Below are 27,870 nucleotides of genomic sequence, written 5' to 3'. Positions count from 1 at the left end.
GTTGTTTACATCTTTGAAATAAAGATGGTTGTCTTCCAAAATACCTAGTTTAACCGTCTGCTCCAGTAGCTCTGATGGTGTGGGAATGACGTTAATTCCTCCCCACTTGCTGGGCCCGTCGTGCTCCCTCTGCTGGGCACACTATTACCTCATTTTTGGTCCACCTTTCAAATCCGAGCTCAGGTCCTGCCTCCTCCAGGAAGCCTTCTCTGACTACCCTGCCCCAACTACCGGGTCGAGACCCTTCTTAGGTGAACCTATAATATTCAGTTCTTTCCTCCGACACTCTCGGCCCCTTCGCCTGGCATAAAGCACCCGGGCACGCGAAATAACACGTTGGCCCACCGGCCTGTAAAGCCCCTAGAGGGAGGTGCCGCGCCCGGTGTATGTCTGGAGAGTCCTTCCCACAGAGAGAAAGCAGCTGAAAAGGCATGGAGCGCAAAGGGGCCTGGCGACCGAGAGCCTAGAGGAGAGCAGCCCGGGAAAGAGCCCCTGGCGGTCCACCGCGCACTCCCAATCGGCCCCGGGGATAAGCGACCACCGAGACGCCCCGACCTCCGAAAGTCCTAGAGAGGAAACGGAAGGAATCCTTTCCTTACGCACCTGTCTGACAGCGTTTGCGGCCCACTTCCGGGCCGCGGAGGGCATTGGGGAACCTGGCGCGGGTGCGGGTGCGGGGCTTCGGGTGAGAGCCGGGTTGGGGCCACGAGGCGGGGCGGTGGTCGGGGCTCCGGGGTCGGAGCAGCGGCCGCGGCGTAGCTGATGCTGCGGGAGGCGCGTCTCCTCGGAGCTGCCTGCCGCGGCGCGGAGGCCTGGCGGGCCGAGACGCGGGGGTGGGGTGGGGGCGCCGCGGTTGGCTCAGGTAGGAGCGATGCCGATCCCACCCGGCCAGGGTTGACCTAACGCAGGGTGGTTGTCCACTTACCCGAGACCTTGAACCAAAGCGGAACTTTCTGAAACATGAAAGTAGTTCTTATAGAGCAACACGTAGGACACTCATTTAACGAATAGCTATGGACGCCGCCTATTTGTCAGGTATCAGGAATAAAAGATGAGCGAGAACTTTTCTTGCCTTCAGGTAATCTGGTAGGCAGAGACACGTTGGTAAACATTTGCGCTATAGTGGGATAAATGCAATAGCTAGAAAGTCATGAAAGAGCAATCTCAGTTGATGCAGGAGAGAAAATTAATAGACTGAAAATGTAAAATGGATTTAAGAAGAGTAGGTAAATACATTAACACCTAATAGAATATTAAGCAGAAGCTTTGGACTTGCTTCCTGCCAGTTGCTCATTCTTTGCTCAATTTAGAGTGATCTTTCCTTCCCCTAAAAGCCGGGACCCTTACCTGTTTTCGACTTCCAGGCCTGTCGCCCCAGCCAAAGTCACCCGCTTTGCCCCCAGTGGAATTAAATAGTACTCATTCACCAGTCTAGTATAAACCTCTTCTTTCTCTTTTCTACCTCTTCTACATTTACCTTTCTCTTTTTGTCTTCCCATGTTTCTCATCTAAACCATATATTTTGGGATGCTGACCTTGGCCAGCCATCTCACCTCTTACATCTTCAGTTTCTTCATCTGAAAAGTAGGGGAAATAGTACTCACCATACAGAATTGTATTAAATGAGAATATGTGTTCACATGTTTTCTAAATGGTAAAACCTACACAAGTTAGAACTCTTTCAGTCAGTTATAATAATGGTATATATGTTGCTCTGTTGTCCTTAGGTTGAACACACACCCAAGCCACCAGCAAGTCTATTGAGTTTACCTCCAAAATATGTCTTGACTTTGTCTACTTCTTTGCCACCATCCTGATCTAAGTCCTGTCATCTCCTGGTTGGACCACAGTAAGTGCTGCTTCCCTCCTTTCCCCCCTAATCTATCCTCGACACACTGCAGGCAAAGTGACCTTTGTAAAACATGTAGCTCCCTAAGAAATAAGAAACAAGAATTAGATTAAAGCCCATAATTCTTGCTGTGGCCCAGGCCCTGGATAATTTGGGTTCTGCCTGCCTCTGCTTCTACTTCTTGTGTAGCTCTGTCCCTGACTCACTCTGCTGAAGTCACACTGCACTTTGTCTTGTTTTCCAACATGCAGAGTAGTTTCTAGTCTCAGAGGTTTTGCCTGGAATGCTCTTTGAATGACTGGCTGTTTCTCATCCTTCCGGTCTCAGTCTTAGTGTCATCTCTTCAGAAAAGCCTTCTTGAAGTTTTCCATCCCCCATTAATGGAGAACCCTATTTATTTACTTTCTAGCACTTATCCCTATTTATAATTTTTATTTATAATTTTTATTTATAATTAATTTATAATTTTAATTTATTACTTATAATATTTTTTTTCTGTCTGCTGCATTAGTATATGAGTTTCAAAGGACAAGTACCTTGTCTGTCTTGTTTTCTACTGTATTTCTAGTTTCTATGGGCCTGGCATATATATGTGTTTACTTCCATTAGTTTTGGAAGAGTGGGCCCAGGTGATGGACCTAATTATCACCCATTTTATATTATTCTCTGATTAAAGTATTATCTCCCTAACGGGATCCTGAGGTACTTGTGGGTATAAGCTAAGACCTATACAGTTTATATTTGCTCTCTGCTCATAGTAGGTGGTTAACAAATACTGAATTGAATTGATAATGATTTTTAAGACATATGTTTAGTCTTTTGAAAATGTCTCGTTGAAGGTGATTGCCATGTTCTCCAGCAGAATATTCACTGATGTAGAGACAACTGGGATGGACTGATCTGTGTTTCATTTATGGTCATTCCCTGTCTGGTCTTCCCAACAGACCCTCAGTCTTCTGGGTTTGAGTGTGAAGATGCTTAAAGAGCGTCCTGAGATGGCAGAAGTTCCTCAGCAGCAGATGGGTGTTCCTGTGGTAAAATTGGAGAAAGAATTGCCATGGGGCAGGGGAAGGGAGGACCCTAGTCCTGAGACTTTTCGGCTGAGGTTTCGACAGTTCCGCTACCAGGAGGCAGCTGGTCCCCAGGAAGCCCTCAGGAAACTCCAGGAGCTCTGTCACCAGTGGTTAAGGCCTGAGCTGCACACCAAGGAGCAGATCCTGGAGTTGCTGGTGCTGGAGCAGTTCCTGACCATCTTGCCCCAGGAGTTCTATACCTGGATTCGGGAGCATGGCCCAGAGAGTGGCAAGGCCCTGGTGGCCATGGTGGAGGACTTCACAGAAAGAACACTGGAGGCCAAGGCGGTGGGTGAGAAGGGGGTCTCAGGTCTTGTTTTGTTGGTGTGGTGAGGGCAGATTTAAAGAATTGAAAGGTTTGAGGAAGTGTGGGAGTGAGTTAAGTGCAGAATCTTTCTCTGCTCTTGTATTCCCAGAGGTACTTTTTTGGGGGGGCAGTGGAGTTTTCAGCAAGAAAAGCCATTCCCAGGATTCTTTTTTGGTCATCAGGACAGAAGCCTTACCATATGTCCTTTGTGAGCTTCAGGCTCAAAGAAGGCAGTTGTGATGGATTTCAAGGTCCCTCCTATACCCATTCCTCTTTGGGCAGAGCTGCATGTGGGAATTCAGGGAAGTCCACTTGGTGAATATTCTCACTGAGAAGAGTTGTCTCTGACGGTACCATTTCCATGTCTTGGACGCTGGCTCAAATGACTCACATAGCGATTCTGTGGTGGTGTTCTGGTGACAGCAAATAACTGCACTGCAGGTGCTTCCTTGAGACTTTAATCATATGTGTTACTCTCTGATACAGCCACCTAATTGTTGACTGGGAAAGAAGAGAGCAACTTTTTCTCACTAGATAATTCATTGCAGAGTCTAGGTTTTGTATTTTTTACTTTCAGCATCTGTAACGGGGGAAATTTTTTTTAGTAGCGAGACAATATTTTGGCTCTCTGTGATGTTATTCATGGTAGAATTTGATCTGTATTGAGGCAGACAGAGGGGACTCTTGTAAAATGGCATAGACACATAAAAGTTGCTCAGAGCTTGAGAAAGGGAGGCTAGCTTCCTTTTCACCTCACTGATGTCCTGGCGAAGAGCTGAGCCAGCTTGTCCTTCTTCCCTTCTGCAGCTGGAATGATTCTTTAATTGGCTCTCTTTTTAGGTTTTATTCAACTTCCTTCATAACCAGGCCTCATTCTAAATAGATTTTGGGGCCTGTTCTTAGGTTCCATGCCATGTGCAGGGAGAACAGGAGGAGACAGCACTTTGCAGAGGCCCTTGGGAACCAGTTGTCCACCTGGGACCAGTGGAGGTCAAGCCTGAGTGGGGGCTGCCCCATGGGGAAGGCGTTCAAGGCCTGGACCAAGGCACCGAGGAGCAGCTCCATCAGGACCCTGGTACTGGGACGCAGGCCTTCCAGGAGCAGGGTAAGATGCAAACAGTAAGGAAATAAGGGCATAGGAAATGGTGCTTTGTGCCCTTTCCCTCCCCCTTTTCTTTACACACCTAGCAATTGATAAACTAAGTTACCTGTAAGGTGTAATTCTGAGTTTTTCTGGCTACTTCCTTGACTTTAGTAGGAAACAGATGAAGTGAAATTATTTTCTATACTGTCACTTTTTGATTTCTGCAGGGGATATCTGGGATCATGCTCTCTTGTCATTTGTCTCCTTTCCCTCACATCCCTTCTAGAAACCATCAGGAAATAAGCAGTTGACATGTAGAGATATTTTTAAGTAGGCAGACCAACGATATCCTTAAAAGTAATGTGTGACTTATTGTGTTGCTGACTCTCAAAAGGAGTTATTTTCAGTGTAGGGAGCATGCATAGTCCTGAAGGGACAGGGTCTGTTGGGGTGGGACCATCTTCCCAGCTAAGAACAGGGTAGGGTACACCCAGACCCCTATCTGTGTGGAGTCTTCTTTTGGTTCCTGGGGTTCTGTGTGCCAGCAGTGGACACCTTTGAATGAGCTAACTGTAAGATAGTGCTAATCCTGCTCATGCTTTTTTCTCCCTGTTCAGCTCTACCAATTCTTCAGGCTGGTCCTGGCCTTCCCCCAGTGAATACCAGAGACCAAGAGATGGCAGTTGGGTTCCTTACAGCTGGGTCCCAGGTAAGTTGTGCCTCTACCCTTCTGGTCATCATGATTGAGGTTCACTTTCTCCAGGAATTCTGTGTACAACAGAGCTCCATCCACAGAGTCGAATTATTTTACCTTTCTTGTTCTGATGGGCTTTGCTCTCTCCACTTCACTATCCTCAGTTAATTTGAATTGAGCCTATGCCTTATGATTCAGACATAAGGCTCAATTCTCTGGTTTGTATTACTCTTTGAGTTTTGTTTTGTTTTTAATTGATCCAGTATTACTCTTTTAATAGTAAGGAGGGCATTGTTCATAGAAACCCCATAGGCCTGATCTAGGCTGTGGTTGTTGGCCAGGAGATCGGTAACCCTTTGTGGATAGCGCTTATGGATACTTCTGCGGCTGCTCTTCCTCTGGACTCCCCACACCCCATGTGAACAGGGGTGTAGATCACTCAGGTTTGGGGCCTCTCAGGAGTGCTGAGCAGAGTGATCTGTCTGGCCCCTACTTTGGCTATATCAGGAGTTTCAGTCTTGTTTGCACTTTTTAGCCTGCCATAAGTGGGGTAACTAGAGCAAAGATGGGGCACTCTTGCCACAGTGTAAGTCTCTTCCATGAGATTACCAGGGAGGTAGGGGATTTCCAGTGTGGCACCTTTCTGAAAGGGACAATGAGTCTTAAAGTGAAGAATTTCATTGTAGAAGGAAAAATGTCATTTGGCAGAAAAAAAGAAGTGAGTCAAGTCTGATCTAGCTAAAGCAGAATTGGGCAAGGTTTAATGCATATGTCATTGCCTGTTCCTGTTTTCTGTGGATGGGGTTTGAAGAAAACCCAGAATGACAGCAGCGTGTTTTAATTTGGTCAGCCCCTCCTTGTCTACCATAATAGTTCTTCATGGTATTCTGAAGGACAGTGCATTTATTTTAACATGGCGTTGTTACAGGGCTTGCCCAAATGTTTTTTTAAATCTCTGAGGGAAACTTAGTTTGAGATGAGGAATAAAGCAGCTCTCAGGCTTGATCAAGCTTCAGGATTGAGTGGAGGTGATTGGAAAGTAGAAATTGGATGCTGTGTTTATTAGGTACAAGCTAAGCATCTGCAGCAGAGACTCAAAAATAAAATGGCTCAACAAGTCCATTACTCTTTGTTATTAAACTGTTGAGAGGCAGGCACTTCTGCTCCCAAGGCCAGCTAGGGGCCCTGGTTCCTTCCATCTTCTTGCTCTGTTCTTCCCTAGAGTTTTGATCCCTGTGGTCTCTCTGCTTTTAGTTTGCTGCTACTTCAGGATTATTTCTTTATCCATAGTAGTCTCCTGTTGTTTCAGGGGTTGGGACCATTTAAAGATATGGCTCTGGCCTTCCCAGAGGAAGAGTGGAGGCATGTGACCCCAGCCCAGATAGACTGCTTTGGGGAATATGTGGAACCACAGGACTGTGGGGTCTCACCTCCAGGTAAGACTGTTTCCATCCCACAGGTAAGAAACGGAGGCATTTTGGAAGCTTCAACCTTGCCCCCAATTTCAAAACCTGGTGCTATTGACACAGGAAGGGGATTTCATGGCAGATGAATAAATGGGACCAGAGAAAGAACATGGACCAAGGGTGTGGGAACTGGCTAGGCGCATTCCTGTGTCAGGAGAGGAGCAGGCAAGGGCAAGAAAACACGAGGTAGTTATTCTGTTTGTGATGAGGAAGGTTGGTCATTAGGATTTCCTGAGCCCCTAATCTTGTGTCCGTGATTGAAGGGTTCTGAGGGCTTGAGATCAAGAGAAAGGCAGCAAAAGATGGATCCTCTGATCTTGTTCATTCAGCATGTATTTATTGAGTGCCCCCCTCGGTAGGCCCCACATTGGTAGCTTTGTGTTGGGGAGGACTAATGTACATGAAACCTTTGGAGCATGTAGAGTGGTCTAGAGGAGGGCATGAGAATGCACGGTAGGATTTTGGAGAAAGGAGGAGTGGAAGTGAGCCCGTGTCATAGAGCAAGCAGAGCCTTGGTTTGGCTGATCTCATGTGGCTGGGTTTTTACCTGAGGTGAGAGCTAGGAGGACTTGGTCATCATGCATGTGAAAAGAGCTCATAGGAGGAACAAGAGAAAAGAGGAGGGAAGAGTTAGCAGGGAAAAAGGCCCTTCTGGGAAAGCCAGCAGAGGGCACTGCAGGAGCTGGGGGACTTCAGAGTGAAGAATAGTGTGGAAAAATCTCTGTGTGCTGAATGGGGAGCACAGTGGAGACAGGAAAAGAAAGGTGGTTGACCTTTCCTTTGCTTTTTTCTAATTCTCTTTTTTTCACTTTAATAACTTCTTTTTAAGTTATGTACTGACTACTCATACGTCCTGACCCCACCTGGCCTTTTTTCATCTTGATACATGTTGAGGGATGAGCAAAAGTATTACTGTACTTCCTTCAGGACATGAGAGAACCCATGCTAGCTCCACCATTTACTGTGACCTTCGGCATTTCACTTGACCTTTTCAGGTCTCAGTTTTCTCAGTCATGAAAAGGGGGTACTCATAGAACACTGTCTCTTGGCATTATGAGGATTTAAGGAGATAATAAACCTAAACATTTGGCAAGCATAGTAGTGTTAGATATTTTTATTAGTTGTATAAGTATTATTAAGTGATTCCTTATGAGTGAGTCAGTATTCATTCATTCATTCACCCAAAAATATTTATTTGGCATTTACTGTGTTGCTAAAACTCAAGTAGTAACTATGAAGAGTTAAAAATAAAGGTGCTTGCCTCTACAATCTTAACAGTCTGATGAAGATCCCAAGTACCTGTAATAATACTCATTATGGAGTAGTGGAAGGGGCACTAGAGGAAGGGGCTCAGGAGACCTGGGTCCAGTACAGGGTTGTCACATCAGGAGAAAGAGATGTAAGGTTACTCGATGGCAGAGGATGTGGAAACCCTCAGAGATAACTGCATAGTGCAGGGGCTTGTGCAGCATGCTCCAAATAGAGTGTCTTAATCCCTGCCAGGGATGTACCTCTGCAAGTGATGTGACGGTGGGGGAAGGATTCTGCCCTCTTGTTCCCAGAGGGTTTTTACTGTCCGTTTCTGACTGTTCTAGAGACTGTATGTTTTTCCTCTTACCCACTCATTGTTTCAGAACAACCCAAGCACTTCCTAAGCATTTATATTGAGGCTGGAAGAGGTAAAGTTCTGTTTCCCAGGCATACTATCTGTTAGCCCTCTCAACCTTAGGTCTTCCTGAGATTCATTCCCAAGTAGTTACAACTCTTGCATTGACAGCTGTGTAGGATTAGGCCTCAGAAAATAAACATAAGGCCCTGGCTAGTTAGAGTGTCTTCCCGATACACTAAGAGTGTCTTCCCGATAACACTAAGGTTTCAGATTCCATCCCTGGTCAGGGCACACAAACAATCAGCCAGTGGATACATAAATAAGTGGGGCAACAAATCTGATTTTTCTGTTTCTGTCTGTCTCAAAAAAAACCCGCAAACCATTTAAAAAACAACAATACAAATTCCATCATATGTAACATGTAGCACATATTTGCATTTCCTCAGGGTCCAGTTAAGGTTCATGTATTGCATTTAGTTTTAATTTTACTATTCAGAACACCTCAAAACTGGAAACTACCCAAATGAACATCAGTGAAATTAATAAATAGGTTGGCATATATTTTTACACTGTAATACTACACACTGGTGAAAAAAAATGTGTAACTGCAGCTACACACCATGATATGGGGGAAATCTCACAAACATAATACTACTGAGCAGAAGCCAGAAACAATGTGTGAATCAATTATGTGAAGTTCAAGAACAGGCAAATGTGCTTTATGGTGATAAAAGTATGGATAGCATGTTACCCTGAGGGCAGGATATAGTCACTGGAGGGGGGGTGGGAGAGGAATTTCTGGAGGCTAGTAATGTTTCTTGAACTGGATGCTGTTTACAGGGTTGTGTTCATTATGAAAATTCTTTGAGCTCTACATTTATGTTTGGTACACTTTTACTTTCATGAAAAGTTTATGAAACAAAAGAATACATCAGAGGTGATAGCTGCATCCTTCATATTTTTATCAAATCAGGAAGCATGTACTTTCTGTTTTCTTTTTATCTTTTAATGATCTTGCCTGAAAGGACTTTTTTCCCCATTTAAGTACCACTTGCCATTTCTCTCTTGGCTTGTTGGCTTACTATTACCTTTTTTCATCTTTTTTCTCTTCCTTTTCCTCTTGTTCTATAAACAATTGTTCTGTTAATTTAGAGAGAGTGTAAGAGGGATCAGAGGAAGGGTTTCTAGAAGGGGCAAGACATTTCAGTAGCATTCACAGGCATTTTGGTTCTAATAAAGATGCTACAGTAGAAGTGGTCTGGTATAAGAATGTCAGTCACAGACTGGGTTCATTTGTTCATCCAGCAGTCATTAAGCATCTTTCCTGAGTCAGTCTCTGTGCCAGGCTCCTAGGAGACCCAGACTAATAAAACAAGGCTAGGCAGAGGGAGCAGTGTGAGTAGGGACGTGAGCTGAGCAGGTGAATAGAGTATATGGAGAACTGTAAGTAGCTCACCATTGCTGGAATAGGTTTATAATCGCTGAGGAAGGCAAAATGTTTGGATGGATATAAACTAACATTTATAACCAGGTCATACATAAGTAAGTGCAGAATAAACAAAGTGCTAATTGAATACACAGGAGCTGAAGAGACCCAGGGTAAGAGAATAATCAGGGTTTGTTTCTTAGAGGAAATCACTAAGTTAGATTTTGAAGGAAATAAAAAAGTCTGAATTAGAAAGTTAAGTGGGAAGACATTAAAATCTGATAGACTGTTCTGTAAAAGGCATGGCATTTGTCTTAGTTCAGGCTGCTACAACAGAATACTAAAGACGGGGTGATTTAAACAACAGACATTTATTTCTCACAGTTCTGGAGGCTGGTGCCAGCAGATTTGGTGTCTGGTTAGGGCCCTCTTCCTAGCTTGCAGACAAACCACCTTCTTGACTTGTCCTCATGGCAGAGAGGGAGAGAGAGAGAGAGATCTGTATCCCTTTCTCTGTTTTTATAAGGGCACTAATCCCATCATGAGGGATCATGGCCACATGACCTCTGTGTTTGTTTATTGAGAGAGAGCTCTGGTTTCTCCCTACCTCATCATAGCAACATACTGAGGCTTAGGGCTTCAACCTGTGAATTTGGGGGCACAGACATTCAGTCATCCATGACAGAGATGGAAAGAAGTAAAGGCTTTAGGGTCCAAGAAAGTAAAATGTATTGAGGTTGTTGATCAAAGGAAAAAAGAATGAATTAGTTCTACCATAAATGTGCTATCTTTTTTTATTTTTTATTGTGAAACCTATTACAGATGTCCCTCATTCCCTGTCCCCCTCCTTTGCCCACCTCCACTCAGGCCCCACCACCCCTCTGGCCTTCCCCACACTGTTGTGTGTGTCCATGAGCTATGCATATACGTTCTTTGGCTAATCTCTTCACATTTTTTTATCCAGTCCCCCCGCCCTTCTCCCCTCTGACATTTGTCAGTCTGTTCCATGTATCCATGCCTCTGGTTCTATTTTGTTTGTCAGTTTATTTTGTTCATTAGATTCCACATATCAGTGAGATCTTATGGTACTTGTCTTTCTCTGACTGGCTTATTTCGTTTAGCATAATCATCTCCAGGTCCATCTATGCTGTTGCAAAGGGTAAGAGTTCCTTCCTTTTTTATAGCTGCATAGTATTCCACTGTGTAAATGTACTACAGCTTTTTTATCCACTCATCTACTGATGAACATTTGGGCTGTTTCCAGATCTTGGCTATTGTAAATAATGCTGCTATGAACATAGGGGTGCGCATATTCTTTCTGATTAGGGTTTCAGGTTCCTTAGGATATATTCCTAGAAGTGGGATCACTGGGTCAAAAGGCAGTTTCATTTTTAATTTTTTGAGGCAACTCCATACTGTTTTCCACAGTGACTACATCATTCTGCGTTAACATAAATTTACTTTATAGCTGTTACAGAATCAGTCTGAATCTCCTTTGTCCCATAGGCATTGGGAGCAAGGACAAGGAGGCCAAAATCCCGCAGGCAGACCTCAAGGGGGCACTTGCTCAGGGGACATCAGAGAGGTTTGGGGAAGCTGCCTTCCAGAGCCCTGAGCTTGGAAGAACCTGTGAGCAAGAGCCTGGTAACTCTGCGGGAAACATGCCAGGGCCGCCGCCTCCCCAGCATGGCACCCCACCCGTGCCCAGTGACCTCAAGACCCACAGCTCCTTCTGGAAGCCTTTTCAGTGCCCTGAGTGTGGAAAAGGCTTCAGTCGGAGCTCAAATCTCGTCAGACACCAGCGAACCCATGAAGAAGAAAAATCCTATGGCTGCGTTGAGTGTGGAAAAGGGTTCACCCTGAGAGAGTACCTCATGAAGCACCAGAGAACCCACCTGGGGAAGAGACCCTATGTGTGCAGTGAGTGCTGGAAAACCTTCAGCCAGAGGCACCACCTTGAGGTCCACCAGCGCAGTCACACGGGGGAGAAGCCCTACAAGTGTGGGGACTGCTGGAAAAGCTTCAGCCGAAGGCAGCATCTTCAGGTGCACCGGAGGACTCACACTGGGGAAAAGCCCTACACCTGCGAGTGCGGCAAGAGCTTCAGCCGGAACGCGAACCTGGCCGTGCACCGGCGAGCGCACACCGGGGAGAAGCCGTACGGGTGCCAGGTGTGTGGGAAACGGTTCAGTAAAGGGGAGCGGCTCGTCAGACACCAGAGGATACATACGGGGGAGAAGCCCTACCACTGCCCAGCCTGTGGGAGGAGCTTCAACCAGAGGTCCATTCTCAACCGGCACCAGAAAACTCAGCATCGCCAGGAGATCCCTGTGCAGTAAGGGTGCCCTGTGGAAATGCATCTTTGTTTGCTAATACAAGGTGCTGGACAAGGTGGGACCTTCCAGGACCACCAAGTGGAGGGAGACCTTACTGGAGGATGTCATTCATCTTTACTCACTGAAGAGCTTTGGAGGGGGTGTTGCGGGGTAATGGGGTGCAAAAAGACACCTTGACCCATTTTCTTTCCACTTGTTCAAAAGGAATAGGGCAAGGCCGGATTTATTTTGAGTTCCCAGAGGGCACAGCTTCTTCCAAGTGGTGCTAACAGTTTTTCTTACTGTCTTTTGGGGAAACGATATCCTGGATTTTAGTCCATGTTTAGGTTTTCTCCTTCAGTGGGATATTCATATCCACCTCCTGAGCAAGTCTGGTAGTCAAGGCAAAATTTTGTCTGATGTTGGCAGCTTGAACCTAATTTTTTGAGGTCTGTATTGTGCCTGCCAGGATACGGACTCTGTCTGCTGCCCTCTCCCCCACACTGTTTTCCATTTAACAAATATTTATTGAACACCTACTATATGCCTGGTACTGGGAATACAATGGTGAATGAAACAGGTGATATCCTGTTCTCCTGGAGCTTGTGACTTAGCACTGGAAGCACACACAAAACCATTAATTAATATGTTCTAAATCATGTTTGTGGTGAGTGCTGTATGAGAAGATATTCTTGTGCTCACTCATTCTGCCCTTCTTGCTTGGGTGCTGGGTCTTTCCCTCCCTTGTGGGGATCACTCAGGCAGCCTTGTTTATTTTACTTTATTTGTAGCCCCTTTGTAATGTTCTACCCTCATCTGTAAAGTTTTTCCATTCCATTTCTTGTACTATAACAACTGTCCACATGTCTATTAGGAAATTAATATTTTGCTATTGATCACTGAATAAACAGAGTATTTTTAAAAAACATTCAGTTCTGTATAAAGATCTAATAAGTCTGAAAGGTGAACTAGTATTAATACTCTATATTTGAAGGCACCTTACAGTATATAAAATGCTTTTCTCTGTGTTCTCACTTGATTAATTTCCATATATACTTATTGAGCCCATTAGTGTGCCAGGAACTCTTGTAGGTGCTTGAAATATATCAGTGAATAAAATGGGAAAATCCCTGACCTTGTGGAGCTTACATTTTATTGAATCTATTTGATCTTCAGAACCACCCAAGTGGAACCCATGGATGCTCCCACGAACCCTCTGGACCTGGGATGTGAGCCTGTGCCTTGGTCCTGTCAGCTTCTAGCCCTGCAGTGCATTTGCCACCTACCTTTTGTAATTGAATAATCTCTGTCCTCAGTGCATGTAGATTCTTGTCATCTGAGGTGCTTGGGGTCCTGAATGCCAATTGGAAATGACGAGGCGGTAGCAATCTATTTTGCATGAGTGCCAATTTAGGAAAAATAAAGATGTTTGTAGGCATTTAAAAAACGCATTTCTTTAAAAATGAGAAGATGCAGTATTTGTATGAGTGTTTAAGCTTTCTTATATTATTTTGCCATCACTAAAGGATTTCCTTTCTGTTTGAAATTCTGGAGACTGCATAATTTGCATGGACTACATTGCAGTGTTGTAATTCTGTGCCTCTTAACGCTGGCTGCTGAGTAAGTCCTTTGTGTACTATAATTGCAGATGTGATTTGTCTCAAGATGCCTTTAATATTATTTTTTTGGGATTTCCCCCCCCATTTTCTGTTGTAAATAAGATAAATGGTAATGACTTCAACACAAAGAGTTGCATTACTCAGTCCATTTTGAAACACATTACTTTATCTGTTTATTGGCAGATAGTCATCGTGTTTAATTTTGATTTAGCAAATTACCTTCTGGCCCTTCAGCTGTCCCGAAGAGGCTGCACTAACCAGGATGTATCTGCCATGTCTACTATCTGAGACACTGGGCTCCTGCTACTTCTCAGCAACATCAAGGTCCAGATGCAAAATCAGCTTGTTTTTCCCCACTTCCCAGACAAGCCAGACAAAGTTTACAGCCACCTGGCAGCCAAACCCAATGGAAGACTTTTCCTAAGCCTCTAGCTTCTGGTCTGTAGGACATGAGAACTGACCTGGCCTGAGTTTGGCTTTCTTCAGGAGGTCCATATTCCAAAGCTGGGTGGGAGCATGGGGCCACCATGGGCTGGCAGTTGCTCATCAGTGGTCTTTATGTTTACCTGAATTAAAAAGATCCTCTTTGATCATACACTTAGCCAGATAGGTCTCTGGGTTTTCAGCCAGTTGGGATCTCTTGAGGGAAGCTTCGATAGAAGTCAGGCCTTGCTGCCTTTCCCATTTGGTCTCCCGTGTCTGCTTAGAGACCAAAGCTTATGGGCAGTGCCTCAAAAGTGCCTCAAAAGAGACTTTTCCCCATGAAATTGTAGTAACCTTATTTTTTATATCTATTCAAATGTCAAGTATTTTATTTTCTGTATTTTTCTATTTAGATATTTTTTATAATAGAAAATTTCAAACATATCTAAGTAAATCCTCATGTATTCATTATTCTACTTTAACCGTTATAAACTCATAGCCAGTATTGCTTCATCTCTACCCCTCCCCACCTTCCTCCCCCACTGAAATACTTTGAAGCAAATCCCAGATGTTTATAAGTAAGTTAGTGCATACCTCTAAAGGGTAAGGAATCTAAAAGAATAACCACAATACTATTATCATACCCGAAAAATGAACAATTTCTTAATTCCCAAGTAATGTTTTTTTTAAACGCGCATACTTTTTTTTAGAAGCTTTGAGTTAAGATCCACGATCCATAATTATAATTTGTTGCTTTGTCTTCTAAGTCTAATAATCTGTAGCTTCTGTTTTTTCCTCTTGAAATTCATTCACTGAAACAGAGTTCTTTATCCTGTAGGGTTTCTTACATTCTGAATTTTGTTGTTTGCACACCCATGGCATTATTTAATATAGTTCTCTGCTCTCTGTATCAACTGAAAACAGAGGTCTAAGGGTGTAACCAGATTCATATTTCACATTTGTCAAGAACATATAGATGGTGGACTCAGAGTGCCTTGAGGGCATTGGTAGGGGAAGACCACTGAAATAATAGAGGAGGGTGTGGGAAAGAGCATAACTTCTGTGACTAAAAGAATCAGCCCCAGTCCCGAAGCTGGGTTCAACAGAAGACTGGACTGTATTCTAGATAGTTTGGAATCTCTATTCAAGAAAAAAACCTTCCCTTTTGCTTTCTTTTAAATTTATTTTACCTTTTGCTTTATTTTACCCTGGCTTCTTAGTGAAATATCTTAAGTCATAATTCTTTTGTGTTTGATAAGGAAAAGGAATATCCTGATTTGTTGGAGTAAAAGGAAGGGTGTACGTTGCCAAGTCTGTAAGGGTAGCTGAGCTTTTGAAGTTTTTATAGTTGATTTATGTGCAGGATGAGGAGGAGAACATTTCTATGCATTTACCTGTCGGCAGGCAGCTTCTGGGCCCTGATGAGAGTCACTGAAAGGTGTTTGCCGTAAGAGAAGAATTTCCTTACCTTACGCCCTTCCTTAGAAGAGGGTCTTTAGAGCCAGAAAGCCTCCTCACAACTCACCTATGAGCAAGGTCAGTTGAATGTCTTTCATATTTATTTATTGTTGCACCTCTTCTTTCTCTTGTTTTTTTTTAACCTTGGAGCCAAGTCATTGTATTATTCACCATTATAGCAAATGCATATTAAAGGAAGATCTCCATGTTTACATCAGCTTTTCTACACATCATTTTTACATGTTTGAGGTGAGAATTTGTTGCTTTTATTGTGTTTTATGCCAGAGACCCAGGGAAGCCTAAATTCTGCCCTGCCAATCATCCCAACTCCTGAGGGCTCCCAAGGAAACAATGTGCTTAAGGAACAATAGCAAACTTTGCTGCAAAGTACCACTTTTGTTAGTATCTGAGATAAACAGGCAGTAACCTCCCTCATGGGATTACTGGTAAAAGTGAGCTGGAAAATCATCTAGGCCTACCTTGCTTCCCTTTCTAAGCTCCAGATCTGAATTGAGGACCTGCGTGTGCATGCATGGTGTGTGTGTGTGGGGTGACTGGACCCCAAGTGGAGACTCCAACCAGACACAAATAGGACTAATCAGGGCCTGGCTGGAAGAAAGGGAACTTCATTTCTGGATGCTGACCTTTCAGGGCACACTGCCCTTCATAGGATGTGAGCCAGTGAACTTCTTGGGCTCTGACCAACCAGATTGGTAACACTTCTTCCTTGGGGGGAGATAAAAATGTATTGGTTAAGGCAAAATCATGGGAGAAAGGCCTTAAGTATTTCTCCAGTATTTGCCATTAATGTTGTTTCATCATAATCTATAGCAGCATGTTTTTGAGTCATTATTTGAGACCAAGCACTGTGATATAGTCTGAGGATGAGTCCATTAAGATGAACAGGACCTTTTATAAAATTTAAAAAGGACTCAACAATCCTGTTTAGATTGGAGTTGGGGTGAACACAAAGCATGCAAAACAGAATATGGAAAGGATTATAATAGAATTTGAATTATATGGAATTCCAGAGAAGAGAAATTGTTTTGGCTGGGAAGATTCGAGGTGGCTTCATAAAGGACATCCTATTTTTTCTGATCCAACTAGAATTTTGATAGAAATGGGCAAGATGGGCCTGCTGAACAGCATGAGTAGGAACTGAAAAAGTTTGTGTTGGTAGACCGGTGAATTTCAAATGGCCTGGAGTCAAATGGCTAGTAATTGGAGGGGCCAGGTCTAGAACCAGTTGTTACAACTTTTTTTGTAGTGTTCTTTCGAGCTCTACCACACTTTGTGCAACATAGGACATTACTTTATTGGACAGGAAGCCAAATACAACTTTTCCAGCCATATACTCATTTTTATGAGGCTTTTCCTCTTTGTCTCCTTCTCCAGGTCGACTTGTAGAGAAACACATTCATAAGGATTATGATGGCCCATTCCCTTTATGTTCTTCATACCCAGAGAATCAACTCTAAATCTAGTCTCTTTTCTCTCATTACCACTATGTGGATGGCAGACCTTTCTTTCCTAAGGGAAAAAAAGAGAACACATAAGTGAGACAGTGTGGGGTCTGCTTAGGTGCTCAGATGAAACAGTCACCACAGGCATTCCAGTTATAAGTGTCTGCAGCCATGGAACTCCATCTTGCAGGGTCCAAGGCCAGGAGTGGGCAGTTTCAGGGAGAACGATCAACCTGTGCCCAGAGCTAGGTTCAACCCAGAATGTGGGAGTGTTGGCTGAAGTGGGGGTGGAGTAGAGGAGTTTGGAAATTGGGATGCATAAGAGTTAAGGATTTGAGGAATGTAGGGGTGAGGGGAGGCTTTCAGAGGGCATCCCATCCTTTGGCAAAGGCATCAGCACAAGTCACAGACTTTTATGAGTTGACCTTTTTCATGTGGAATGTGTGGCCTTTTCAGCCCTCTCAGGGGAGAATTTATCTCCTTCTTGGTAGTACGTGCAGGGGCCAATAAATTTTGTTATTTAAAACATTTTAAAAAATTTATTGATTTGAGAGAGAAAGAGGAAGGTGGGGGGAGAGAGCAAATTTTTGTTACAGTTATTTTTTTTTAATTGATTTTTTTTTTTTAAGAGAAAGGAAGAGAGAGGGAGAGAGAAATATTGATGTAAGAGTGAAACATTGATCAGCTGCCTCCTGCATGCCCACTACCAGGAATCAAGCCCACAGCCTGGGCAATGTACCCTGACTAGGAATTGAACTGGCAACCTTTCAGAGCATGGGATGATGTGCAACCACTGAGCCACACCAGCCAGGGCTTGTTCCGGTTATTGATGCAACCATTGGTTGAGTATTGAACCTACAACCTTGGGGTACTGGGATGACACTCTAACCAACTGAGTTACTGGGCCAGGGCCCCAAGAAATTTTGGACTTGCAAATAACTTGGGGAGCCATAGCTATGGTGATAACCCAGGATGTTGAGGTCTCTGTTCCTCCTGCCCTCTGTCTGTGCAGCTTGTCCCTGCGATTCATTCTCCTCTTCCCAGCACAAAGACCCTGAGGGGGGCGCTCTGCTGTCACAACCCACAGGATAAAGCCTTCACACTGAGCAGTTTCCTTAGAGCTCTCTTCATGTCCTTGTTTCTCAGGCAGTAGATGAAGGGGTTCAGCATGGGGGTAACGACCATATACATCACCGAGGCCAGAGAATCCTTGTCAGTTGAATGGGAAGATGAGGGATTCAGGTAGACCCCTGCAATGGTCCCATAGAAGAGGATGACTACAGTGAGATGGGAACCACAGGTGGAAAAGACCTTTTGTTTGCCCCTGGCAGATGGGACCTTGAGCACAGCAGACATAACGTGGATGTAGGAGATGAGAATGCCCAGGAAGGGGATGACCACGATCAAGCCACCCACCAGCAGAATCATAAGCTGGTTGAGTTGGGTGTTGGAACAGGAGAGCTGGAGCATGGGAACGAGGTCACAGAAGAAGTAAGGGATGACGTTGCTGGCACAGAACTCCAATCGAGCCATGAGGAGGGTGTGTAGCAGGGAGTGGAAGCTGGCGATGAGCCAGGAGCTCCCCAGCATCAAGGCACAGGTTTGCAGACTCATCATAGTGGAGTAGTGCAGCGGGTGGCAGATGGCCACATAGCGGTCATAGGCCATTGCCGTGAGAAGGAAGTTGTCCATGTTGGCAAGCAAAATGCAGAAGTAGATCTGGGCTAGGCAGCCACCATAGGAAATGAACTGAGTCTGCATCTGGATGTTCACAAGCATCTTGGGGACTGTGGCAGAGATGAAACAGATGTCCACCAGGGAGAGGTTACTGAGGAAGAAGTACATGGGCGTGTGGAGGTGGGAGTCTGAGCCAATGGCCAGGATGATGAGCAAGTTCCCTGCTGCCCCCATCAGGTACATGACCAGGAAGAGCCCGAAGATCAGCTCCTGCCTCTCCGGCTGGCTGGAGAGCCCCAGAAGGATGAACTCAGAGGTGCTCGTGTGGTTTTCTTTCTCCATGGTCAACTAGTCCTGCTGGGAGATCCAGTCCAAGCACAGGATACAGAGAGAATGGAGGTACCCATGCCTCTCTCCTTCCCTCAAACAGTCCCTCAACTCACAGCTGGCCATATCTCTGTTTCCATGTGGTACAGACCCCAAAGGAAAGTCCTATGGCTATAACAGACTCCAAAGTCAGGGCTTTAATTATTTCACCACCAAAATGATGATGATTCTGAACCCATCAAAACCTGTCTCCCATCCTTCCAAGGAGAATCCTTGTGACATATGGCCAGGTACTCAGTGGTGGTAACAATGAGGGGAGTGCTGAGGGTGTTTTAGCCCCTTGGATTTCAATCATACTCTCATTTTTTGATATGAGCAACTAATTTCTCAGTATTAAGTAAAAAGATATGGAAATATAGTTTCTTCCTAATCCTGATAAGATTGCCACCGGCAGGCCATTTCTCTACAGAATTCTGGAACCACAGTGGCACCTATGTAGAACCAGAGGGTATTATTTGTATATACCCTCCTTCCCCTTGAATATTTTGTCTCCCTACCCACAGAGAGCCTAGGGCTTAGGGTGCTCCAGCTGCCACTCACTGACTCTGGGCCATCTTGGTCCTGGTGATGATGCTGTGGGATGGAGTCGGTCAAGGCAAACCTGAGCAGAAGAGCCTGCTAACTGGGACAGCCCAGCCTGCCCTTTTGTTTGGGCTTACCTAGTAAGGGACTCTCCTCTGGAGGGTGAGAGTTGTCCCTGTAGATAACAGAGAAATTGCAGGTATAAGATTGCTCTGAGTAACAGTTGGAAGAAGGGCAACATAGGGACCCCTCTAAATTGGAGTTCAAAATAGTTCAGTGCAAGCTCAGATAAAGTTTTGTTAGATATAATATAAATTATTTTTCACTGCCCAAGACATAGTTGGGATTTGGGTCCTATGAGAATATAAATCAGAAAGAGGGAGGGGAAAAAACTGGAGTTAGTGTGCTAACTGGGGATGGGGGAAATCAGTCAGGAAAAGCTATGGCATGGAGAGATGGCCCATCTGGAAACTGGGCAGGGAGTAATAAGGGGGAAACTGTCTTAGGAGACTGACTTTGCCCACACTGCCTTTTTGCTGAAGTAGAGCCTGCTTGGAACAGAGGGATTTACGAGTGCAATTGGGGAGGGTATGAGGGGAGATGGAGATTTCTGCTACGCAGCAGGTCCCAATTGAGATCTTCGCCTGTATGAGAGCTGCTCCTTAGCATGGAAGATAAATGGCTCATTTTGAATTAATGCTTTACTGACTTGATTTCTTCCTCCTTTTCTAATCCTCACCCAAGGACACGCTTTCATTGATTTTAGAGAGGAAGGGGGAGGCAGAGTAAGGAGAGAAAAGGGGAGGGGAGGGGAGGGGAGGGGAGGGGAGGGGAGGGGAGGGGAGGGGAGGGGAGGGGAGGGGAGGGGAGGGGAGGGGAGGGGAGGGGAGGGGAGGGGAGGGGGGAGGGAGGGAGAGACATTGTAACCTTGGTGTACAGGACAACACCCAACCAACTGAGCCACCCGGCTGGGGCAATTTGATTTTTTTTTTTTTAAAGATTCAAGTGTTTTGTGATACAGAGGCAGAGATCTTTGGGTAAAGGACAAATGTAAGATAGAAACACAGGAGCCTAAGAGGAGGGAAATCTATTTGGTGAAAAGTAAAAATGAAGGGAAACATTTAGTATGTTTCGAGGTCTTCATTTGATCAGTTCTGACTAAAAGGGCTCTTACTGGGTGATGTGAGAGAAAAGAACACAATAAAGAACATTTTTCTCAACACTAGGAAGCTTCCAGTCAAATGTAAAACTTTCACATAGGAAACAGCCGTTAGGCTAGGGAACTGACATTTATTGAGCACCTACTGTGTGTCATAATATGGGGTTAGGCAAGTGCATGTATTTAATCCTCACAACAACCGGTATAAGATAGGCATTATTATTCTTATTTTACAGATGAATAGACTGAGACTGGGAGGGTTTAAATAATTTCCCCAAAGACATCCAGGTCAGTCTGATTTCAAAGCTGTGCTCCTTCAATTTCACTGCTTTGACTGAAGAAGTACAAATGGGTAAACTTAAACTTGGAGTATCTGGGTAAATGGATCAGGGGTTCCTGGAGTGGCCAGTATTGGGACAGGAGAAAGGGAGTGCAGAGCAGGGATGTGATGAAGGAGGATCATCTGCACTGAGGAGAGAGGATTTGTTTGTGCAGCTGCACATATATTCTGAGACAGACCAAAGCTGTGAACAAGAGCTGCAGTGTGTACGGGCTGAAAGCTCTGCCCCTGCCTTGATTATATCCCTTTGAAACCAAGGTCACTCCATTCTCTCTTTTCCTTGCAGTCCTCCAGCTTCCCCAGAGACATGGGAGAAGAAAACTTTCTTGTTACTATTTCCCACCTGTTAGGAAAACACTCTTCCCAAGTACTCCCATTGCAAGACAACCAAAGCTAAGAGTCTAACTTAAAACCAAAAAGATTCTCCCCTGGCTTCTGCATCATTCCTGTCAGCATGCACACATCTCCCAGTTTAAAAAAATCTCCCTTCACCCACATTCCCCTCTAGCTGTTAGCTCATTTCTCTACTCCCCTTCCACAGATGTCCTCCAGATGTGGTCAGGACTTTCTCCAGCTCTTTCCACTCTCTCCTGAAGCTCCCTTTTCAGGCTTCCTCACCAAGTCATGAAGCTTTCCTTGTCAAGGCCACCACTGCTCCGTCTGAGGTTAGTTCTCAGGCTCCATTTTACTGAAACCAACAAGCCAGAGTTGTAATAGTTTGTCACTTCCCCCATCTTCAAACATGTTCTTCACTTGGTTTTGTCTTGGCATCTCCCCTACCTAAATGGTGACTTGCTTTTGGTATCCAGCTGATCTCCAGCTGTTGAGATGCCCCATCGACTGACTCCTTGATTTACACTTGTTCCGTAAGTGGTCTCATCACTCCCAAAGCTTTAAATACCATACAAATTTCGATCTTCAGTTTGGGATTTTTCCCCTTGAACCTCAAACATATTTATGTCTAATTGCATACTCCCCTTATCCACTGGAATGTCTAACAGGCACCTCAAACTTTTCCAAAATTGTCTCAATGATCTTCCTATCCTCAAACCTGCTGCTTCCTCAGTCATCCCCATTCTATTCTAATTGCTCAAGCCAAAACCTTGGCAGTATCCTTAACTCCTCTTTTTAAAGAGCTGTCCTCATCCAGTATATTGGCAAATCTTGTCATCTCTACCTTTGAAATACAGGTCCAGAATGGACTACTTTCTGTCTGTGTCAACTGCTACATTCATGGCCCAAACAATCATTATTTACCTCCAGATTATTGCAATTAGTCTCTCAAATGGGATCCCTGTTTATATCTTGCCCTACCCCCAACAGTTTCTACACAGCAACCAGAGTGAACATTAAGAAATGTAAGTCAGACCATGATAACTCTGTTCAAAATCCTCTAAAGGCTTCTCATCTCACTCAGAACAAAACTCAATGTCCTTGCCAAATTCTACAGGGCAATGCAGGACTCAGACCTCTCCCCTCTCCCTGCTCTCACTCCTTCTATTGCTCCCTCACTGTCTGTATGTTGACCACAATGGCCTCCTCACTGTTTCTGGACACATCAATCATGTTCCTACTGCAGAACCTTTTAACTTGTTACCCATGTGCTTGGAATTCTCTTCCCTTTGCTTCATTCTGATTTCTGCTCAAATGTCATCTCTGCTAAGGGTTCCCCCACTAGCACCTATCTAAAACAGTACTCCTGTCTCTGTCCCCCTACTTTATTTTGCTTTGTTTTTTTTCTAATCATCTATCAATCTCTATCATCTATCTATCTATTTATCTATCATCTATCTATCTGTCAATCATCTGTCATCTATTCTTCTGTTTCTCTAGAATATAAACTCATTAGAACAGGAACTTTATTTTTATGTATTACTGTATTCCCAGTTTCTAGAACCATGCCTGGACTATAGAAGAAACTCGGTGTTTTTATGCCATTGTTGTTGAATTAATGGATAACTGTTCTTAATGTTCCTCTGTGTGACCTGATGTCTTTGAGACTGAAAGATACTTTTGGGAATATTTTATATATTTGTAAGTAGCCAAAGGTGCAAAAAGAATTAAAGTATGTAAATATAATACCGAAAGTTCTAAAATAGTTTTTAAAAGGGCATCTGACTCCAATGAAGAAAATCACCTGACTTTCCAAGAACCAATAATTAGTTTAGTAATAAAAATTTTAAAAACAAAGAGCCCAGCTGGGCGTGGCCCAGCAGTTGAGCGTGGGCCTAGGATCCAGGAGATCGCGGTTCGATTCCTGGTCAGGGCACATGCCCTGGTTGCAGGCTGGATCCCCAGTCGGGGGCGCGCAGGAGGCAGCCGATCAATGACTCATCTCTCTCTCTCTCCCTCTCCCTTCCTCTCTCTGAAATCAATAAAGATAAATAAAAAAAATAAAAAATAAAAACAAAATTCTGACATAGTAATAATCTATAAAATGGATAGAGTAATAATATTTGCTTAACAGGGTTGTTGTGAGGATTAAATGAGAAAATACCACAGCAGGCATAGAACAGTGCATTCATTGTACATAGTAAGCACCCAGTTAACTTGGCTATTATTAGTTTAAAATTCATTTTTAGAGGCAAATATGATTTTAAACCCAAACTAAACAAAGACAATGAAAGGAATATTTTAGACCAATTTCATTTATAGACATAGATGCAAATGCCCCAAATAAAATATCTGCAAACTAAAAAAGCAACACATTAAAACAATTAGCTATTAAACTCAAAGAAATCTATTAACTTAGTTTATCAGAAACAAAATTTCAAAATAATGTAATTAGATCTAGATAAAGCATCCAGATAAATGTATCATCACTTTATAGATTAAAACTCTGAAAAGATTAGGTGTATTTTTCTTAATATGTTAAACTGTGTATTTAAAAAACAAGAGTCAGCATCATGTTTATTGAAGACTTGAAAACTTTTTCCCTAAAAAAAAAGAACAAGATACGAGTGTTCTCTGTTATCATTCCTTATTCACTAGATATGCTGTTAATGGCTACCTGAAAAGAAAAAAGAAATAAAAATATAGCTTTATGCAAAGTGTCTTATAGCTAAGCTATTAAAATAAATGAAGTCATTGCTAAAAATAAAGCTAGGTGGGCAAAGTTTGCAGGCTATCAGTAAATTACTGCATATAGAAAATAAATAACCACTCCTCAAAAAAGAAATGAAAAGGGTGATTTCATTGCCCTTAATGATGAAATTGAATATTTGGATTTTAATTAAAATTGGAAAAAATATTTGTTCAAAAAAATATAATGTATAATAAAGGAATATATAAGAGATAGGTAGATTCTAATTGAAAGGTTTAAAGATATTCAGATGATCACACTTTCCAAGTAAGGGTATAGAAATGTTATTATTAATAATAAATTAATAAATATACACTATAGTGGGCACTCTACAAAGTATTTAAATACAGTGGTACCTCGGTTTTTGAATGTCTCCATTGACAAACATTTTGGTTTATGAACACCGTAAACCTGGAAGGAAATGCTTCGGTTTTCAAACATGCCTCAAGTTAAACATGCCATGCAGCTTCCACTGAGGGCAAGATCCTGAGGCCTAGCTATGGGCTGTTGATTTCTCGATTTTTGAACGTTTCAGAACTCAAATGGCCTTCTGGAACGGATTACATTAAAAAACCGAGGTACCACTGTATTAGCTTTTAAGTTCTACCCCAAACTCTATAGGTAGGTAGTATTATCTAACTTATGGAGGTTTACAGGGATTAAGTAAATGTATATAAATGTAGGAATTTTACATTGAGGATTTTAGAACAGAAAACAAAACAAAGCAGGAAAAAGAAGATAATTTGTTCAAAGATATTTGTTGAAACATTGTTCCAAAGTTTAAAAATATTTAAAACAACCAAAGGTTCAGAATAATAGATAGCTTTGCAACTATGATGTATCAATGCAGTGGAATGCCATACAGATATTAAAATGGAAAGAATATGTTGATTTCTGGATAGTTGTCTATGACATAGACTTTAAAAGCAACATAAGATAGCATGTACATACAAACAACATCTATACCAGAATATTTGTACACTCTCCAAGAAAAATGTTAATTTGGAAGGTAATGGGAATAGTCTTTTGAGGTTTAATTTTGCTAGTTTTTTTTCCTGCTAAATTGCTTACATTCAATATGATGTAAAAATTAGGCCACTGTAGGCAGTCACCTGCTGTGTTTCTGAGCCTGTATTAGTGCCAGCAAACATTTTCACATTTTCACATTTTCACATTTCTCTGCCAAGGATAAGCATTAAAAAAGGTTGGAATTACTGGATAGACCTCTGTGGTCAGGAAGGAGGGCAGGGGCTGAGAGAGGTTGTCCTGGAATCTAATCCAGTGCAATTTTAGTATGTCTGTACTCTGTTTTCTTGTCTGTAAAGTGAAGGGGTTGGATCCCTGCATATTTCCAAGGTCTCCTACAAGTATGTGTTTCTGCTTGTCTTTGAGAAGTTGGGGAGGAGAAGTTGTCTTTAAGCTTACACATTTTGCCCCATTGAGAGAGGAGTGTCTCCTCCTGCACCAACATTGCCACTGACCTGTCCAGTTGGTCTGATTTCTGTCAGCCCGGCCTGAAGAAACTGCCTTATTCCTGAGTTGCTTCTTCTGGCTAAGGAAGGGCAGACACTCACAAGCAGCCTATAACCAGAGACACAACCCTGGGCCCCATGGAAAGCAAGATGTGGAATAAGTCTTTGGGTGGAAGATAGAGTGAACAAAGAGGCTAAGAGAGCAGGGCTCCATTCCCTGATCCTTGGGCCAAGGAGAGGTCTGTGCGCCTCACACTTAGATTATTTGCAGGGCTATGCTGGGCCTCTAGGGAGCAATACCTAAAGGGCATTGTTAAAAATAAATGTGCAGTAATTGCCTTGGATCTGGCTCGGCCCAGTTCTCCTGGGTTCCATACACATCATCTCCTTAGGGTTTTTCTACTGGAAAGTTATTGCTTTCAGTGGTTTAAATTGTTACTTTTGTCTACAGGGACAATCTTAATATTTTCTTACTTTTAATTTTCATCCCAGGGAATTTATCTTATTTGTTCCACCAGATGAGAACTTCAATGTTCATGTTGATGGTCATTAAAAAAAAAATTGTGATAAAAATGCACATAACATCAAATTTACCATCTTAAAGTATACAGTTTAGTAGTGTCAAGTACATTCATTCTAATCTCCAGAGCACTTTATCTTCTCAAACTGAAACCCTGTACCCATTAAATAACTCCTCACTCCCCAGTCCTCCAGCCCCCCAGCCCCTGGCAACCACCATTCTACTTTCTGCCTCTATGAATCTGATTACTCTAGATACTCTAGACAGAGAAAGGGAGAGAGAGAGAAACATCGATGTGAGAGAGACATATGCCTCCCACATGCACCCCAACCTGGGCCAGGGATTGAGCCTGCAACCGAGGTACGTGCCCTTGGCTGGAATTGAACCTAGGATCCTTTAGTCCTCAGGCGGACGCTCTAACCACTGAGCCAAACTGTCTAGGGTAGATTTCTTCCTTTTTAAGGCTGAATAATATTCCATTGTATAGATATAGTAAATTTTGTTTATTTGTTCATCTGTTGATGGACATTTCAGTTCCTCCCACCTTTTGACTACTGTGAATAGCGCTACTGTGAACATGGGTGTACAAATATCTGTTCAAGTCTCTGCTTTCAAGTCCTTTGGGTATAAACACACAAGTGAAATTTCTGGATCATTTGGTGGTTCTATTTTTAATTTTTTGAGAACCTGCTATACTGTGTTCTATAGCAGATGTATAATTTTGCACTCTCACCAACAGTGCACAGGGTTCCAATTTCTCCACATCCTTACCAACACTTATTGTTTTCTGGTTTTTCTAATTGAAATGTATTAGGCACAAAGAAGTAAATCTTCAGAGGAAATATCAATAAATATAAAATACGTGTGAAACATCAGGAGAGTCATAGACCACAGTGTCAGAGAGAATGTGTGAGGATGGTAGGGGTGCTAAACCTTTGTCCTACTAGAGGAAACTCAGTGCACCAGCACAAGTTCAAAGGGTGGGAATTCAGTGGTAGGTCTCCAGGAAAGATGTGATGCCCAGATTCCTGAGATTTCTCCCTAATAGTGATTTTTTGGTTTCTGCTCATTTTTCCCCCTTTGTGAATAATTTTATTTTTTATTTCTATCACAGCAATTCAGAATTGAATCCACAACCCTTCAGTGTGTGTGTGTGGGGGGGGGAGGGGGCCTACGCTCTAACCATTGAGCCACACTGGTGAGGGCTCCAATTTGTACTACTTAATCCTTTCACCTTTTTCACCTAGCACCTCCCCCCAAACTTCCCTCCCATCTGGTAAGCATCAGTTTGTTCTCTGTATCTATGAGTCTGTTTCTGTTTTGTTTGTTCACTTATTTTGTTTTTTAAATTCCACATATAAGTGAAATCACATCACACTTCTCTTTCTCTGTCTTATTTCACTTAGCATAATGCCCTCTAGGTCCATCCATGTTGTTGCAAATGGTAAGTTTTCATTTTCTTTTTATGGCTGAGTAACATTCCACTGCACATAAGTACCACCACATTTTTATCCATCTATTAATGGATACTTGGGTTGCTTTTATATCTTGGCTATTTTAAGTAATGCTGCAATGAACATAGGGTTGCATATATCTTTTGAATTAGTGTTTTGGATTTCTTAGGATAAATACCCAGAAGTGGAATTGCTGGGTCATAAGGTAGTTCTGTTTTTAATTTTGAGAAACCTGCTTTTTTTTTTCCATAGTGGCTGCACCAATTTGCAATCCCACCAACAGTGCATGAAGGTTCCCTTTTCTCCACATCCTCATCAACACTTGTTGTTTGTTGATTTATTGATGATTGCCATTCTGACAGGTATGAAGTGATATCTCTTTGTGTGTGTTTTTTCAAATATATTTTTATTGATTTCAGAGAGAGGAAGGGAGAGGGAGAGAGAGATAGAAACATCCGTGATGAGAGAGAA

The 27,870-nt window shown here is 43.1% G+C and overlaps 2 protein-coding genes across 9 annotated transcripts; one reads left to right on the top strand and one right to left on the bottom strand.

Moving 5' to 3' along the window:
- Window positions 1–626: 626 nt before the first annotated feature.
- ZSCAN25 (zinc finger and SCAN domain containing 25) lies at window positions 627–27,870 on the top strand. 8 transcript variants are annotated; one of them, XM_081132007.1, is made up of 8 exons: window positions 628–685; window positions 1,728–1,849; window positions 2,794–3,210; window positions 4,133–4,334; window positions 4,931–5,022; window positions 6,317–6,443; window positions 10,630–10,667; window positions 11,015–11,103. In XM_081132007.1, exons 3-7 carry the CDS (start codon window positions 2,824–2,826, stop codon window positions 10,632–10,634), a joined length of 813 nt encoding a protein of 270 aa, XP_080988133.1. In that variant the 5' UTR covers window positions 628–685; window positions 1,728–1,849; window positions 2,794–2,823; the 3' UTR covers window positions 10,635–10,667; window positions 11,015–11,103. The 8 variants fall into 8 exon arrangements, 7 of the variants coding, with proteins under 7 accessions (XP_080988128.1, XP_080988133.1, XP_080988132.1 ...); XM_081132002.1 differs by lacking the exon at window positions 10,630–10,667 and having other exon boundaries at window positions 627–685; window positions 11,015–14,219; XR_013998432.1 differs by lacking the exon at window positions 10,630–10,667 and having other exon boundaries at window positions 6,301–6,443; window positions 11,015–14,220.
- LOC308554673 (putative olfactory receptor 1F12P) lies at window positions 17,861–18,820 on the bottom strand (the record flags this gene model as incomplete). The annotated part of the gene is made up of 1 exon (XM_081132048.1): window positions 17,861–18,820. The coding sequence occupies exon 1, from the start codon at window positions 18,803–18,805 to the stop codon at window positions 17,861–17,863; it is 945 nt and encodes a 314-aa protein (XP_080988174.1). The 5' UTR covers window positions 18,806–18,820.

This window comes from Miniopterus schreibersii (genome assembly GCF_964146895.1).
Source record: "Miniopterus schreibersii genome assembly, chromosome: 3".
Lineage (NCBI taxonomy): Eukaryota > Metazoa > Chordata > Mammalia > Chiroptera > Miniopteridae > Miniopterus > Miniopterus schreibersii.
This window is presented reverse-complemented; position numbering and strand designations above follow the sequence as displayed.